Genomic DNA, 17,375 nt, shown 5'->3' on the forward strand with positions numbered 1-17,375 from the left:
TTACAAACTGTTAATATGGATGCCGAAGCATTCAAGTGAGTTTACTGCCACTACTGCTATCCTCAACAAATAAATGTGCTGTACTCTTCCAAAATAGCTCAATTTGATATTTTCTTAATGTTTTTTTATATAAAAGGGTTCCCAAGCTAGTTCTCTGGGGAATTACCATGAAGGCTACTTCCACTAGAAGGTTTTTTCAGCTCCACAGAAACATTTTACTTAGGGCTCCATGTTCTTGGCTCATCCATAATTGCCATTCTTCTTTAGTGGTGACATTGGTTCATAACTCCAGTTCTATTTGTGTGTATGTACTTGCTTTTCACAATAATGACCCCCTGCTCTTTTCACCAATGTTCATTCTTTGCAGGTTCACTCAGAAATTCACAAGAGTGCTATCAAGACAGCAGTGTTCAACTATGCTGTAAACCGGAAACGCAAGCTGCTTGAGAAGTAATTGGTGCAAACATTTTTGCCATTTAATTGGCACTGTAATGCTACAAAGCTATACCATCTCAATGTTGTACAATTTTGCTATGTGCTGCTTACTGCATGCAATTACAGGATATTGTTGATAGCAAAGTTATACTGACTAGAAAAGTGAAGCTTTGTGTATGTGCATTTAAAGGGACTACAAATCCACTTATCATGTCTTACACTCAAACGTATAACAAACTTGGATATAACAGATTATCAGCTATCACAAAGTAAATGAAAAATAGCTCTGTCCTAGGTATAGTGCTATAAATATGTATTTATAATGATTTCTTAGACACAACGAAGTTTTTTCAGGGCAGGTATGACTTTGTTGTAACGAGGTTTGAGTGTATTAAAAATGTTTTGTATACAACGGTGGTCAAACAAGATGTCTTGTTGAAGCAAGCATTTTGACAAGTGTACTTTAGCTGGAAACCCACCATTATCCCTCAGGCATTCCTATTTAACACAGGCAATTCTGACTATTATAAAAAAAGAGGTGTTTGAGAGGCTCGGATTTTTTTTTTTATTAAGCCATGGATTTAATGTACAGTCAGGCCAAGAAAAACATACTAGACATTATTTCTTGTCTTTTATAAACTGTAATGTAGTAATAATGACCTTCATTGGAACTAATTTAAGTAGACAGAAAAGCACCCTCCCCATCAGTGGGATCCAATCTCACAACCTTAAAATTATGTATTTGATGCTCTATCAATTGAGCTTCGGCAGAGGGTATTGCTTTATCTCCTCTGTGGGGTAGTTATGTGTATTAATCCTTAATCATGTTAGCCAGCACTTAATTTGAAGCTTATGGGTTCAAAGGTCACCGTCGAAAAGGGTGCTTCTTTATCCATTTTAATTACCGTACTTACTTGCATAATGAACGCACTTTTTTTTCTCGAAACATTGGAGCAAAGTTGGGAGGTGCGTTTATCACATGGGGTAAATTTTATGAAAGCTTTATCGGGAGGAGCAAAAAATGTGGTAATGCAAAAAAAAACAGTTAGGTCATTATCTTTTCGAAATCGACATACACTGTTTGGAAACAGCTTCTTTGTTGCACTTTACTCACCTTCGGTGGTTGATGACTGTCACACACTTCGGGTGAGGCCCAACATCGACGTGCGGCAGACTCGCAGGCTTCTACTTTACACTTTGGCCTGCGACACCTGAAAGGCCTCGAAGTGGCACATCTCAAACTTATTCGCAGGTCGGTCGACCCGTGCAGGGTTGCACCTGTGGTGAGGTATGGGCCTGACCGACGCACTCGTAGAGCAGACACAAAGATTTCATACAAATCAAACAAGCATTTAATTAACACAAGGGCAAAGGCAGGAGTTGACAAAAATTAACTTAAAAGGAAGAAAACTGATACACGATTGAAGAAAACAGCTACAAAACGAGAAATGCTATAAAAAACGCAACTGGCACAGACAAAACACTTGTGGAATGTTAGTAAAATAACAACACTATGAAACAACAGGAGATACCAATAAAATGTACAAAAAAATCTCAGGCTCGCGCTTTGGAATGTCTATGTGCAACGCAGCGCACACAACTACACTTAATTAAAGGCTGGTTATAATAAAATAACAGTTTTAAAGTAGTCACAATAAAAAGTTCCATACGGACCAGGCCAGCTCTTGGTACACGTAGGGGAGTTGACAGGGTGTCGCTGAAGATCTCGCCAGCTTAGTAGATGACAAGGGTGCCCGGTATTGCAGTCGTCTCGATACGTTGCGTGGGTCACTCCATGCTCGCCGCCTATGCGAGACTCGCAACACCCACGAGCGCACTTCTTGCCAGATGCACGTCAACTGCTCATTCCGATGCAGTCCAAACTCTTTCGGGACGTCCTGTCTCCTCTCGAGGTCATGTCTTTTTTCTCGACACATGTTTCTCCTTTCGGTACAGGTGGAGGGAAGACACGGCGGCGCCGCCACTGCATCGCCAGTCGCCGGATGTCATCTTCCTAACACAAAAGCGCCCTTCCTTGGACGATGGGGCGTGCGGGCGAAACGAGGATTGCAGACGTTTGTGACAATGACGTCATCTTCTGCAAGCTATCCCCGGACTGCCCGCGCATGCCATAAAAGCGTTTTGCTGCTATCTTTTCTCGCAATTGTTTAGCCGCAACAGTGGTATCTTCTGTGATCTCGAGGGGCACCTAAAAAGCGTGTGCAACAAAGCACTTTACCAACTTCAAGGCTACCTCGCATGACGACCGTGACGACGCTGTTAACATTGTAGCAAGTAACCAACATTGCAGCAAGCTACCCCCAAAGCATCAAAACAAACCGCCGACAACAAGGTTAACGACAAAATAAGGTCGTCACCTCGCTTCTACATGAGAAGTTCCTATATGCGCGGATAACAAACGAAGCGAAAATCAAGGGTGCTACCAAGTTGCGGAAATCAACGCAATATTTTTTAGACAAGCGATTTTTCTGGTTTTCAAAAATCTACAGCGCGATAGCGACGAATGACCCTTCGCCACAGCAAACTCTGTCGTCGTCGCTCGGTAATCGGGTGCACATGGTTGTGCTTTTTTGTATTCACAAGAAGCAACCGCCGATTGGCGTGGGCAGTTTCGTGACCTTCGCTCGCTTTGTGCTTATCAGCTGCATCTCTACACTCGCACAGTTCGTGAACCCCACTGTGGTGCACAGATAAGATGGGGCATGTGCCACGCATTCATAGAAAGAAAAACAATACGGCACACGGCAACGGGCAGGGGGGAGTGGGGAGAGTGAGCAGAGGTGACCGGGGTACGTGTCAGCAAAGTAATAAACGGAAGAGTTCTAACAGGTGAAAAGGCGCCAGGTGTCGGTTCGCAAGACTGCAGCAGATTAATGTAGGGGTCGCATTTATTATGCGAGTGTGTTCATTATGCAAGTAAATATGGTACTCTTAATTTAGGTGATGATAATTACATTATGTTTTTAAAAAATATATAGTCTCTGCTGTGCTCCATTTGTCCTAAGTGCTTGTTTGTTTCACTGGTAATCTTGACTAAGCACTTTATGTACTGCTTTCTCATTCGTACCCAAATCACTCTGAAATCCAGAACACCATGACTATAACTAATAGTTAAAACTGAATTTTTTCTATCCATCATGCTGGCTGTTATGTCTCTGCACAGAGGCCCTTTGCTGTTTGAGCGTGTTCAATGCATGCTTCATGTTCAATTTATCCAGGGGGATTGTGACAACTGACACAGTCTGGGACAAGTATATTTTCAAGAAGATACGTGAGGAGCTCGGTGGCAGCTTTCAGTATGGCTTGACGACCTCTGCACCAGCCAGGGCAGAAGTTCTCGAGTTCTTCAGATGTGTTTTTGGTTGCCATGTAAGCGTATTTGCTGAATATATAGCCTTAGCATAACATATATTTCGTGCGATGTATATATTTTCATAGAGACTACTTTCTATGTATATTAATGGAAGCCGAAGGATAACAAAGCCAATGAAGTTGGAGGGCAGGGGTCTTAAACACGAAGAGTGTGAGCCTCTCGCATGCAGCCCATGGCCCGCATATGGCTATGTTCGTTAATTTTTTTTTTTCGTAATAAGTTCGTTCATGAACTACGCAGGCATGACTGGTGTAGAGCATTGCTTTTGTGAGGCACCTCACGTGGTTTCGTCTTGAAGCGTAACCGTAGAACAAAACAGTATTCCAGAATTGGCATCCAGATTTTGCTAATTTTTGAGATCGATATTGAGCAGGCTTGTGCAAATATTCGAACGAATATTACAGCTTTCCAATTCGCTTCGATTCAAATTTAAATTATCGAAAATTTCGAAGTATTCGAGATGAACAAATAGACGCATATCAGCCCGCATATAGCCCCTGTAAAGGTCGTTTCATCGCAGTTGCAGTTATCCAGGAGAAATTCAACTGCCGCGAAGCTTTCCTTTATATTTAAATTAACATACTACCCTCGCATCAATTCATCATATCTTATATGCTTTGAAATATAGTACATTTTGAAGTGTGAAATATTTCACAGGTCATCACTTGCATTCTTCTGAAAGTCAAATACTGCTATTATTCAAAATTGTTGCCACTTTCCTTGAAGAAAGAAAGACATTTACACAGGCCTTGTTTGAAATTTTAAAAAAAGTATTATGCAGATTATTTAGGTCATGACAAATATGCCCATTTTTATTTATAATATATGATATAGTATTCAAATTCCATTCGAAATTATTCGAACAAAATTGTGTTTGCTTCGAACCTAAAATTCACTATTTGCACAAGACTAGTATTGATATGCCGTTGGATGGAATCCTGGCCACAAATTTTCTTGAGAAATGACTCTTACATGAGATACTGAAAGGTTTTTTTTTTTTCCCCCTAGAGGTAGTGTTTGCAGATATTGTGTACAAATTGACACCCTGCACCTCCACCCCAACCCCCCCACCTTTGCTCTTACATTCTTTCTGGACCTTGCGGGACTGAATTCTGCGGCTAGCTGCCCGAGATGGGTTTGAGAGCCTTGGTATAGGGAATTTTAATTGTACTGTTTTATATGATTCTGGTTAGTGGGATATACACTAGAAGAAAACAAAGAGGATGAACAGACAGCTTGCCTACAGCAGGGGCTGAAGCTGCAACCTTCAGATAACTCTACGGTACCAGTTATTTTCTCATCCACTTTTCAGGTATTTATGTGCATGCAAACCTGGAAGCGCTAGTCAGAGCCGCTCGTAGCTATGATGGAGAGTGTGAACAGTTCTTCGTTTTTCTGATGACATCACGTAAGCAAGGGATATTTTTAACAAGCGGACAGCTGACTAATAAGCCCCCGCATCATACCTAAGGTCATCAAGTCTGCCAGAACGAGACCCACCCTATGAATGAATGAAAGAAAATAATTTTAATGCCTTGGTTTGTTTGTTCGTTTCACACAACCTTAAAGTACCAGTCAGCAGGCTTTGACTTCTTTCTTTAAACCTCCGAAAGAAGCTCGGAAATTTGTAGAGCAGACTACCGCAGCCGTGTTTTTACAATATTACCGTGCTGCACGCCGCGCAGAGCCTCCATTTCGAAAAACAATTTCTGTGCTCCTTTCGCACGCCTGATCAATACTCCTTTCATGCGCATTGACACAGTGTTTGATTGGTATAAACCAGTCACGACGATGGGCTATGCCTTCCCCTCCCTGAGAGAGAAGGGCGGTGACGTCGCACAAAAATTTGAAACTAGAGGAAACGGACATTCTAACCCCCGTAACTTCCTTAATATAGTGTTCTTCAAGATGCCACGAGCTTTGGCTGCATCTAAAGCTCTCGCAGCCACCTATAGATGAATCGTGAAACATTTTAAAAGAAATTAAAATGCATATGTTTTACAATATGATCTCTACTGTCAACATTGTCGCAAAAAAGTGTTCGTACTCTCTAGGCCCAAAGATTGTCTTTCTGCTCCATATGCCCTATAATAAAAGTATCTCTGCTTTTTGTCTTTTGCCATTCCTAGCTTGTTGAAGTTTATGGCAGCACTGAAGCCAGTGTGATTTCAAGCACCTTGCCATATGACTTCGTAGGAGGAGGTGAGCGACTATGGTTATTTTTTCATTATGTGATTGATGTCTAGTAAAACAGTAACATATCTATCCACGTGTTCTTTGTTCACTGCATTGTTTGCCAGTATTCAGTACATTACTTTGGCTAAAAGTGAACACTGCTCCAATTTTGCCTCCTTCATAATTTTTCTGTTGCATATTTACGAAATTTCTTAGCAGTACATTTCATAACAAGGTAAACCTATTTTGCACACTTACACTAGTCATTGCCAGTGATGAAATATTTGCACCAGGGTGTAAGCAAGGGCCAAATCATATTTACTTTTAAAATCCATGTGGCTGCAGTGTGGCTGCATTACTATATTTTTTTTATCTGTTTGCTCTCCATTTGCAATGCCTTATTAGTGAGATGAGTGCATGACTGCAGGGCTTGCCCAATATAACCACAATCGCTTTCTATCCTCCCCCCCCCCCCCCCAGACAATGTTGGCTGCCTTTTCCCCGAAGTTGAAATGAAGCTGGTTGACGTTCCAGAGATGAACTATTTTGCAAAAGACGACAAGGGCGAGGTTAGAGGCTTTGTTTTTTACTTACTTATTCTTTTCATTTGCACTCTTACAAAAGGATCTGTAGATGACGGTGTGATTGCAGAGCATGCCCGCTGTGCCCTGACAGCTTCATCAGTGGGCAATTTACAAATGTGACACTGCATGCGCATGCACACAAACGATCCAATTGATCAATTTTCCAAAAATATAAACTCTGCTTCAAACTAGCAGAACAAAGTTTTTTTGTTTCTTTTTTTTTTCTATACAGGACTCGTTCCTGCCTTTTTTTTTCTTGCTCTCTCTCTCTCCATCGTAGAGCGTATTAAGTCAAGAATTCTCTGGTAATCGCATTTAGGCTAGGGGTAAGCAGCAAGGCATGAAATTCTCGTTATAGTTTATTTAAAGGCTGACATGGTGATTATGCATCCTTGCTGGAATGTGGGGTGACGAGCTCACCCAAAGCAAGAAAAGGATTCTGTTAATGAGATTTTTATTTATAAATATTCAGGAATGCCTGCTTACAGATGTTTAACAAATTGTGCATTATGGAACTACTGCTTATATGCCAAGAAAGCTTACACAGCATCGGCTACACAGCATCACCATCATCAAGTTTGTGCTGATACTCTTGTGCATTCATTACTGATAGCAGCCTTTTCATAAACTTTATTCTATTTTTCTTAGTCTTTCAAAATTTGAACCCACAGGCCATACAAAAAGGAAATATGGTATTCTCTTTTATTCCTTCCCTGTTGTTTTCAGATCTGTGTTCGCAGCCCTTTGACCTTCCAAGGTTACTACAAAAATCCCCAAGAGACTGCAAATACAGTGCTTGAAGGTGGCTGGGTGCTCACAGGAGACATTGGAATGTGGACATCGGTAAACCCCTCTCCACTCATGTAATTCAATGAAAGTGGCCGCCATTGAAAAGGCCTTTTTGTTGATGTTACTGCTGCTCCTATTCTTCTTCAAATGTTAAGGGGCAAGTCAAAATAGAAATATTTGTTATAGGGAGAAAAAAAAAACACTATAGTCCCTTGAGCTTATTAGAACTGTGTGCCTACTAGGGTGTAACCAAAGTTCTAGTAGATTACTAGACCTGTGGGAATAGCAAAATTTTGGGTGCGAATCGAACCTAATATTTTTTTAATAGTTTTTTTGTTTAATATTTTTCGGATACATTGAAGTAATGTTACAGAAAAAAGTTATGCGGGATACCTAAGCACATTCTTATGAAATAGGAACATCGAAGTGTTTCTTTTGGCTAGGTTGATTAACTGTTACAAAGATGGTGTTAGCTAGTTGTTTTATCAAGGATGAGGCAATGCAGAGACCAAATTTCATTTATTTACATGATTAGGTAGAACCAACACGGTGTTGACAGTGCTTTACACGTGAAAGGAAATGACTATTTCCCCCACCTTTTCAACTTGTGTGAAGGCCTAACTGATATGGTGGGAAAAGGCGTGCTCCCTTCAGATATGAAGTTGCTATTCAGCCTTCCCTGTAGATGTCAGTGTATAAAAACGTCTGAAATTTCAGATGCTCGAAATTTTGGTCTCATTTTTTCTGACTTTTCGGTCTGAAATGACATTTTCTGCTGCATAAGTTCGAACCAGAGCTTTTGAGTCAATCCGTTTACGATCGTAGCTCAACATTAAAGGCAGCTTTGCCGTAGTACCAGAGTATGGTGCGGTGAAGCATATAAAAAAAATTGGCCCTGTATCTGCATGTTTCAGTGCAATTGTCGCCGAAAGACGATAGTCTTGGGTGTGGAGAGAGTGAACAAAATGTTTATTTGATGTTCTGCACGAGAAAATCGGTGAATTGTATTCTGGAAGTGCTGCATTAGAGAGTCTCGATCCGTGAAGTGAAGGTGAACGAGCGCATCGAGTCACGTTAGACACGAGCGCTATCTGGCAGTAATCTTCGAATACAAAAAAAGGCGTGCACGCCTATGGAGAAAGATGCGCACCTGTCTCGGAAGCGATAAGATGTAGAATGCAAAGCGACGAGCAGGTGCCACCACCGTGTCGTCTTAGCAAAGCATTGGAAACACTTGTCTTTTTGAGCATCGCGTTGCACTGTCAGTGCAGCGTGATTAACACTATGGTCCTTAAAATTACTTGTGTGTGCCTTCTCTAGTAAAAAGGCACACATACAAAACATCGAGGTGTTGATGTGGTGCCTCAGATATATGCAATCATTGTTTTTAATTGACAATCGCACAACTATTAACGCTGAGACGTGAGAAATATTGGCAGGTGCTGCAGATGGGGCTGGCCGTTTGAGGTATTGTTTGATGTCGTTAGGGGGGATCGTTACTGCGGACAGACAAATGTACAGACAGACAAAAAGAAAAACAGACAGATCAAAGTTTTGGCACCGAAGGTTCAAAAAAAAAGTTATCGTCTTTAAAAAATGAAAGGGTCACTGTAACAGTGCAGTGCATTTCCGTGTAGGAGCCAGCGTTTTCTAGAGTCAATACATTTGCTACCATATTAGTGTGGAAGGCAGCTTTGCTACAATACAATGCGAGTGTGTGCTGGGGCTAAGCATTTAAAAAAAAATCTTAAGGGGGCCACAGGTAATTTTTTAACTCATGATTACGGAGTTAGACAAAGAGAGCAGAAAAGTGGGTCTTAAAATTAATCTGCAGAAAACGAAAGTAATGTACAACAACCTCGGAAAGGAGCAGCGCTTTGCGATAGGTAATAGTGCACTTGAAGTTGTAAAAGACTATGTCTACTTAGGGCAGGTAATAACCGCAGAGCCTAACCACGAGATTGAAGTAACTAGAAGAATAAGAATGGGGTGGAGCACATTCGGCAGGCACTCTCAAATTATGACAAGTAGATTGCCACTGTCCCTCAAGAGGAAGGTATATAACAGCTGTATCTTGCCGGTACTTAGCTACGGAGCAGAAACCTGGAGACTCACAAAGAGGGTTCAACTTAAATTGAGGACGTCGCAGCGAGCAATGGAAAGAAAAATGGTAGGTGCAACCTTAAGAGACAAGAAGAGAGCAGAGTGGATTAGGGGACAAACGGGAGTTAAGGATATCATAGCTGCAATAAAGAAGAGGAAATGGACATGGGCCGGGCATGTAGCACGTAGACAGGATAACCGCTGGTCATTAAGGGTCACCAACTGGATTCCCAGAGAAGGGAAGCGGGGTAGGGGGAGACAGAAGGTTAGGTGGGCAGATGAGATTAAGAAGTTTGCGGGTATAAATTGGCAACAGCAAGCACAGGACCGGGTTAACTGGCGGAACATGGGAGAGGCCTTTGTCCTGCAGTGGACGTAGACAGGCTGATGATGATGATGATGATGAGGTAATTGGATGTTGACTGTGTTTGCCTTTAGGAAGTTTAAACACACTGAATCATCAAAATTCAATTGTGAAATGAATGGAGCAGCATCCTATTCGAAAATTATTTGAAAGTTCGAATATTTGCACAGCCATAAAGATTACAGAAAGTTTGTAAAGTGAGACTACGTACATATTTGAGTGAATACAGTACAGAGTGGGAATTATGGGAATGTACCAGACAGCATCAGCACATTTGAACAAGCTTTTTTATGAAAACATACTTATAATTTTTTTACCATCTGCTAATCGGCATGTGCTAGAATGAACAGTTCTGTCCCTGTGCAAAAGTTTAAAATTCAATCCCATTAGTTCTCACTTTTGTTGTAAGCATCAGTCTTTGCTCATTGTGTACCACGACAACCCAGCAAGTATGTTGTAACCTTGACCAATGAGACAAGTGAATCTCCTAGCTGTGTTTGTTCACAGCCATGAGGTATTGCAAGACGGGTACTTTTAAAAAAAGCTTTACAAGCTAGGACCTCTAGTAACAAGGGTTGTGAGAAGAATAAACAGTTTGCTGTGCTTCATGTGGTCAATGTCTGATAAAATTGCTTCAGAACCTGCATGTCTAGACTGTGCAGGATATGCAAAGAGAAAGCTTCCCAGTTGATGTCTACTATTCTGGATTATTGTCTTTATGCACTGCATGTTAGCTCTGTGCTTCTTCTTAATCATATTTTTTCCTTTTATTTGCCTGTTAGACTGGGGCACTGAAGGTTATCGACCGAAAAAAGGACTTCTTCAAGCTCTCTCAGGTTAGTAAACTACCAGTCCACAGTACCATAAACAGCAAAAGCGAAATTTATTTATAGTGAAACATTGCATCTGATCTATTCAAAAAATGCAAAGAAAGTACAAATGGAGAACTGCAGTCCTTCGGTGTGTTCATTTATACTGTCGGCAACATGAATTTTTTGTTTTGTTCTTTCAGCACACATTTAGTTAGCTAAGCATCATGTTACAGTAAAGCCATGCACATCATTGTGGTTTAACAGTATCAAGAGCAGAGCTGTACAGCAGAAGCCAAACTAGTGGTCAGAATAGTGATGCCACATGTTTTAAGCTCGTTAAATTTCGCAATTTTTTTGCTAGAGGTATCATTCTTGTATATTTTCATTTTTAGTCGTGCAATATAAAGTAGTCTTGGCCATGCTGTATATTTTTCCCCACATTTTGATAGGGCTAAGAACTTCAAATACCATTTTAAATTAAAGGGGCCCCGCAACACTTCTTCAGCATGGCCACAAGGCCCCGCTAATCAGTAGCCGGGGCTTCTGAGAAAACGTGAGCCAAAACATCACAGCGCAGCACGCAGCCTGGAATTCACGATAAATTATCAGTCGGCTAGGAATCATTCTCTCTTCTCTAAACTAATGATTCCATATACCCTAGTTACTATGCCATATGCCCAAAGTACATGACCACTGGCTGATTTAAGCACCTTGAGCTGTATAATTATCTTGGCCACCGCAGGATGTGGCCGCGTGCTCGCACACACATTCGCGATCTCATTGATAATTAGCCGCGTGTTAAAAAAAAGAAAATGGGCTCAAGTTCATGATGTGTGCTGACAAAGGGACTTGTCTTCTTGCCCCCTTTTCATTGCCCTCCCTGCATAACTTTCGACGCGCTCGCTGCTATGAAGAAATAGAGAGAGAGCACTTGAAGCGTGCACAAATTATCATAACTCTGCTCGTACTTGACGAATTCCGAAAATTTTTACTGCGTTCGATTTGCGATGCAATAAGCTCTTATAATGAAGACATTAGACGATTACTTGGGAAAGTGTTGCAGGGCCCCTTTAAGAAGTGTTGCGGTGGTTCAGTCGTCACGGTGCTTGGCTGCAGACCCAGAGATGCTTGTTCAATCCTGGCCAAGACTGTCACAGTTTGAAGGCGAAACACTAGAGGCCTGCGTGCTGCGCAACGTTAGTGCGCCTTAAAAAACTCCAGCCGGTTGAAATTATTCAGGGCTCTCCCTTTTGCCGTGTCTCATAGCCTGAGACTAATTGGAATGTTACACCCGACAATCCTATTTTAAATTAACGTTAACGTCAGTGATAGTTTTTAGGGGCAAAGCTTCTTAAAGCGGCACCCGTTCGTCCCTCATAGTAGTGCGTAACATGTCTTATGTTTCGACCTGCAAGGTAATACCGGTGGGAGATTTCTCCTGTGCGTTGTTGAACAATAAAAAATTCACAGCTTGCGCGTTAACTGAAAGCCGAATTCTCCTGTCTCTCATTCCCCATTAGCAGCCATTGGCATGTACATTGAGCACTATCTGACAAGAAAGGCTTGCTACGTTATACTCGCTGGGTACAACCTCCTTGGTTTTAGAAAGGTTTAGCGAGCGTTGGGCCGCAGTGCCATAAGTACAGTGAACTAGTATATACCATGAACTCGAGGTGGTTAAAGGTGGGAAGTAGACACGAAGTGCAAGCCGTAAGAAAGTGTGCGTGTGCCACCTCTCGTTTAGTCCTTCGAATGTCCGCTGGTTGGCGGTGCTTCCATATGCGGAATATATGATGAAAAGATGCGAGATGGTGGTACTTGGGAGTGTTGACTAGATGGACGAATGGACACACAGACAGACGCACGGATGGGCGTGCGGACAGACGCAGGGACGGATGCACGGATGGGCGTGCGGACAGACGCACGCACGGACAGACGCATGCACGGACGGGCGGATGCCTCGCCCCACTCTCCATCATTCACCCCGTGGATATGCTGCCATTTTTATTATTAGCCACTGTTGGGCTCTCTAAAGCAAGATTGGATCGCGGTGGTGTCACTTGTTGTGGCAATACTGATAAATCATTATAACAGTACCAATTGAGTGTGATTTTGTTTTATATTGACTGACAGTTTCTATTAGGGTACTCTTAATGACTGTCACACTCGGAGCAAAAAATATACGAGGTGCAACACCGCTTTTTCCAGCGTTCTAATAATGCCACACTGCCAGAGAGCCACATCATACCAGCAGCATCCGGCTCGCAGCTAGAAAAAAATTGCAGCCATTTTGGTTGCCAAGGGAGCTGGTTGCATGTATTGCTCCTGTTCTGCCACAGTCGCAGAGCGTAAATGCAGAGTGCGTTCTGCAACATTCGTTTCTTGCTCAGTCACTGCAGACCAACACCCCTGCTACCTTTCGCTTTGCGGACTTCTTGCATAAACTCGCAAGAAAGCCGTTGTCTTCTGCTCATGAACGCTTCTAGCCTTTCTCCATGGCTGCCCAGGAGCATTTGGAGGCATGGTCCTGAAGGCACTGCCAGTGAAAGGGCCTCCATTGATGCAGGTTATATTTATGACATTACCTGGTTGCCCACCTATGCCCCTTCTAACGGGACTTTCATCTCCTAAATACTTCTTGCTCTGTGCTGTCACATGTTGCATTGACACTCCATGACTGTCACATGCATCTGATAACAGGTTTGCCGCACTGGCTACATTTTTCCTGTTGCGCTCCTGACAGAAACATGTGTATTCATGATATTATTGTTAATGAGCTGACCAAGTTAACTTGTTCGATGAGTGTGGAGCGTTAGCCATTGGCACTTGACTATAACATGGTATTGTATTTGTTTTTCTTGCTTATCATCAATACAAAGTAAGTACGTGTACAAAGAAATAATTCCAGTATTGTATTTTTCTGGAAACGAAAATATTACTAAGCTACTTGCGTTCTTTTTGTTTTTTTTTTCAGGGAGAGTTTATTTCACCTGATCGGATTGAAAGTGTCTACAGCATGATGGACTATGTTGCAACAATATTTGTCACAGGATGTCCAACACAGGTACTGATCTTTTTTTTTGTTGCTCTATTAATGCTTCACAGGTAGTGTTCAGCACTATATAGTGAAAGGATAACCACAAGAAAACTTTGTTGTGCTGTCCCAGACTGAGGCAACAGTTTCGAAGCACATGCTTTTCCAGCTCAAAAATCAATTTGTAATAATAGCAAAAGGTTAAAGGCTGAAAGGGAATATTGAGATGGACATGCATTAGTAGTGAGCTATAATTAGTGCCTTTCTTTTTTTCTATTCCAAATTTGCAGTCATTTTGTGTTGCCATTGTTATTCCTCATGAGGAGCCTCTAAGGGACCTTGCTGCTACCTGCGGTCTTAGCAAGAAAGTGCCTTTGCCTGAAATATGTCAAAATCTGGTAAGTAAGAAGTACCTGCGAGCTTCTATTTTGTGATGCTCGTAGGAAGAAAAGCTGTACTAGTGACCTATTATTGAGAGAATTGTTATATAGAAGCTTCAAAGTGTTTTTCTAACTGGCAAGTACTGTCTGCATTGAAACTACAGACTGTGCGCAAAACTTTGCTCGAGGAGATGCAGAAACTTGGCAGAGAAAATGGCTTGAGCTCTCTTCATCAGGTAAGGAAAATTTTGATGAATGTTGTTTAATTGGTCACCTTAATTTATGGTACCGGAGCACTGATAATATTGCAGTCTTGCATGCACTTCTTGTACACGCATATAAATTTATTATTAAGGGATGCTAATTTGGCATTAAGGGTGTTTCACCAAAGGTAGTGCATTATAAATGAGGAAACAAGCCATTGTATCTTAAGTGGCGCAACATTGGCTATGTTGAATACATCACTATTCAATTGATTATTCAAAAATCTTCAAAATATTCGTACACTTCTACCAGTTTGCGTGTCATACAAACATGTTTCCATACATAGCCAGCAGTTTGCTCAAAACTTGTATCACTTTTTGCAGTCGCACACACACAAAAAATAGTGCATTATATATGGAACAAAAGGCATCAATGTTGCATTAAATTTCGTATGTATCGCACCTCTACTTCACAATACACTATGGCATATTTATTGCATGGAAGGTCCTGCTGCACTACTGAACTTTCCCTATACATTACTTCGCCAAATGAGTAAATTGCACATTTCTATGAACATGAGCACAGGGCACTACTTGTATTTCCGACCAAAACCTAGTTCATTGAATAAAAACAGCACGAAGATTGATGAATATTATTTTACATGCTGTAACATTGTGTCAACAAGTTTTAGTTGACTTATGAAGTAAGTTTATGGCAGAATGCATCACAAATCAAATACAACTACTCTGAAAAAAAACTTGGAGGATGCTTGAGCTTTGCTTCCAAGAATAGAATGCGATAATGTAGTTTGGCCCCGTTCGCATACTCTTCTCATTCACTAGCCTGGCTTCACTATCCTATCCTACAATGCCTACTTCCAGCACAGTTGTGAAGTGCTTGCTGACTATGCCGTAATTTTTCCATCTGCAAATGGGCAGAGCGCACACTACATGTCCATGAAGTAACAGCTGCAATTGTGCAAGTGTGCACTTTCTTGATGCTGTTGATGGGAATAATGTTTAGTTACACCTGTGCCTGTTGTAATTTGTGCGATTTCAAACCAACCACTTATTTGCACAGTCCACATGCTTTGACACCTGGTGGCATTTTATGCTTATGCCACGCAATATTACATGCATAAAGGAGACTCCTCGCGCTGCATGACATTATGTGGCATTTTTTTTTTTCCCGGGACTTGCACCACCGTAGCTCTGTAGTATAACATCTGCTTGCCTCACCAAATGTCTGGATTCGGTTCACCTCTAAACTGGACTTTTTTATTTTTTAAATTTGCATTTATCTTGCATTTTTCGCTCCCAACCAACAACATCGATCCTGACACCGGAATTTCTGTGAAACGAGCTTTTTTATGCTATTGCATTAAAAAATGTCTTGTGAGACATGCTGACCGCACTACTCACACAGCTCTGCAGCTTTATTTGATATGAAGCGCATTATGTATAAGTGAACATTTTTTTTTTCTTTAGAGTACAATTTAGTCTTAAATATAAAAAAATTACAGTACCTACGATACTGATCAAAGCAAATAGCTCTGACGAAAACATGCTTATACATGTTCTAGACATCTTGGGGCACTTCAGAATCCTTATTCTATGACAGTTTTGGAGATATCGCTATGGCCCCGCCGCGGTGGTCTAGTGGCTAAGGTACTCGGCTGCTGACCCGCAGGTCGCGGGTTCAAATCCCGGCTGTGGCGGCTGCATTTCCGATGGAGGCGGAAATGTCGTAGGCCCGTGTGCTCAGATTTGGGTGCACGTTAAAGAACCCCAGGTAGTCAAAATTTCCGGAGCCCTCCACTACAGCGTCTCTCGTAATCATATGGTGGTTTTGGGACGTTAAACCCGACATATCAATCGAGATATCGCCATAATTTTGATTTCAGTGCGTGCTGTTGGAATGGTTGAGGAAAGACTGGCAATTAGTTGGTTCAGTCATTCGACATGTAAGAATTAAGTTGCATGAAGCAACGCTGCTGCCAAAAATGACATACCCGGAATATGGCTCCTGATAATTTTTTTTCTTTCCCCAAAAGAAGATGGAAGGTGCATTGATGTCCTAGGTGCTTCTTGTAGGTGAAAATTTTTTGCAGTTGTGAACATGTTGTGGAACAATACGTTGTTGCACAGCATGTTCTCTTTTTGCACTGTTTTTCAGTAGTCTTTATATTGGGCCCACTTCTCAAATGGCTGGATAGGTGTTTTTCAATATCCTGGACACGCAATAGTTCGTGACCGTGCGGAATCGCAGCCACAGAGACAGTGAAAGAAGTCTTGTTACAATGTAAAACAATATCTCATATTTCCTCAGAGTACTCACACATGGGGTCCACTTGACAAAGCTCTCTTAGGAACTAATTCTTATTTGCTACTGTTTCTTTTAAAGGGGTACTGACACGTTTTTTTCAAGGGCGAGTTTACTCTGCCATACAAATCTTCTACATACAGAGACGGCTGTGAGCAAGTGTGATGCTCAGCAAATGCTGATAAAGTATTTTATTTTGATATTAAAGTCAATTTTCTCGCAGCGCACTTACCGACATAGACTAACTTTGACGTCAGGATACAGTACTAATCCTGATGACTACACGCATAGTCTCGCTAGTTGAGATGACATCAAGCACCAAAACACAAAAAAATGACAGCTTGGGCGGCGCCTTCTCGATCGCCTGCTCGTGTCGTGCGGTCACTGTCATCCAGCGTACCTGTGTTGCACGCGAATAGAAGATATGCCCTTATCAGAGGGCAAACGAATGGTTCAAAAAAGCGACACGCGTATAAGGATCTTGAAATCTTGCGCGTGCCTGGTGGTGCTGCTCATACCATGTCGTGACGTCAGGGTACAGTAGGAACTGAAAAAAGCTTTCAAAAGCATGCTGTAATTAATTTTTCAGGGCTCACTCATGCTTACCAGTACATTTCCCACGCTCTCAGGGTATTGGCCTATCATTTGGCACAATAATTGTAAAGATGCAACAGATGTGTTAATACTAAATTTTGTTGTTGAGAGCTTAGGTACCTGAGCGTAATCTAGGTGCAAGCAGACATTACCAAGATCACTCAAAGCTGGTGCCAATATTTTTC

The 17,375-nt window shown here is 41.7% G+C and overlaps 1 protein-coding gene across 1 annotated transcript in view; it reads left to right on the plus strand.

The window, feature by feature from the left end:
- The window catches only part of LOC119188022 (long-chain-fatty-acid--CoA ligase 5), a 65,175-nt gene that overhangs the window by 44,808 nt on the left and 2,992 nt on the right, over positions 1-17,375 (plus strand). The window contains exons 12-20 of the mRNA XM_037436047.2: positions 368-450; positions 3,675-3,825; positions 5,959-6,031; positions 6,485-6,573; positions 7,315-7,431; positions 10,627-10,680; positions 13,631-13,720; positions 13,981-14,088; positions 14,235-14,306. Of these exons, the coding sequence (XP_037291944.2) occupies positions 368-450; positions 3,675-3,825; positions 5,959-6,031; positions 6,485-6,573; positions 7,315-7,431; positions 10,627-10,680; positions 13,631-13,720; positions 13,981-14,088; positions 14,235-14,306 (837 nt within the window). The remainder of the gene's footprint in view (positions 1-367; positions 451-3,674; positions 3,826-5,958; positions 6,032-6,484; positions 6,574-7,314; positions 7,432-10,626; positions 10,681-13,630; positions 13,721-13,980; positions 14,089-14,234; positions 14,307-17,375) is intronic.

The sequence above is a fragment of the Rhipicephalus microplus genome, chromosome 1 (genome assembly GCF_043290135.1).
Source record: "Rhipicephalus microplus isolate Deutch F79 chromosome 1, USDA_Rmic, whole genome shotgun sequence".
Taxonomy (NCBI): domain Eukaryota; kingdom Metazoa; phylum Arthropoda; class Arachnida; order Ixodida; family Ixodidae; genus Rhipicephalus; species Rhipicephalus microplus.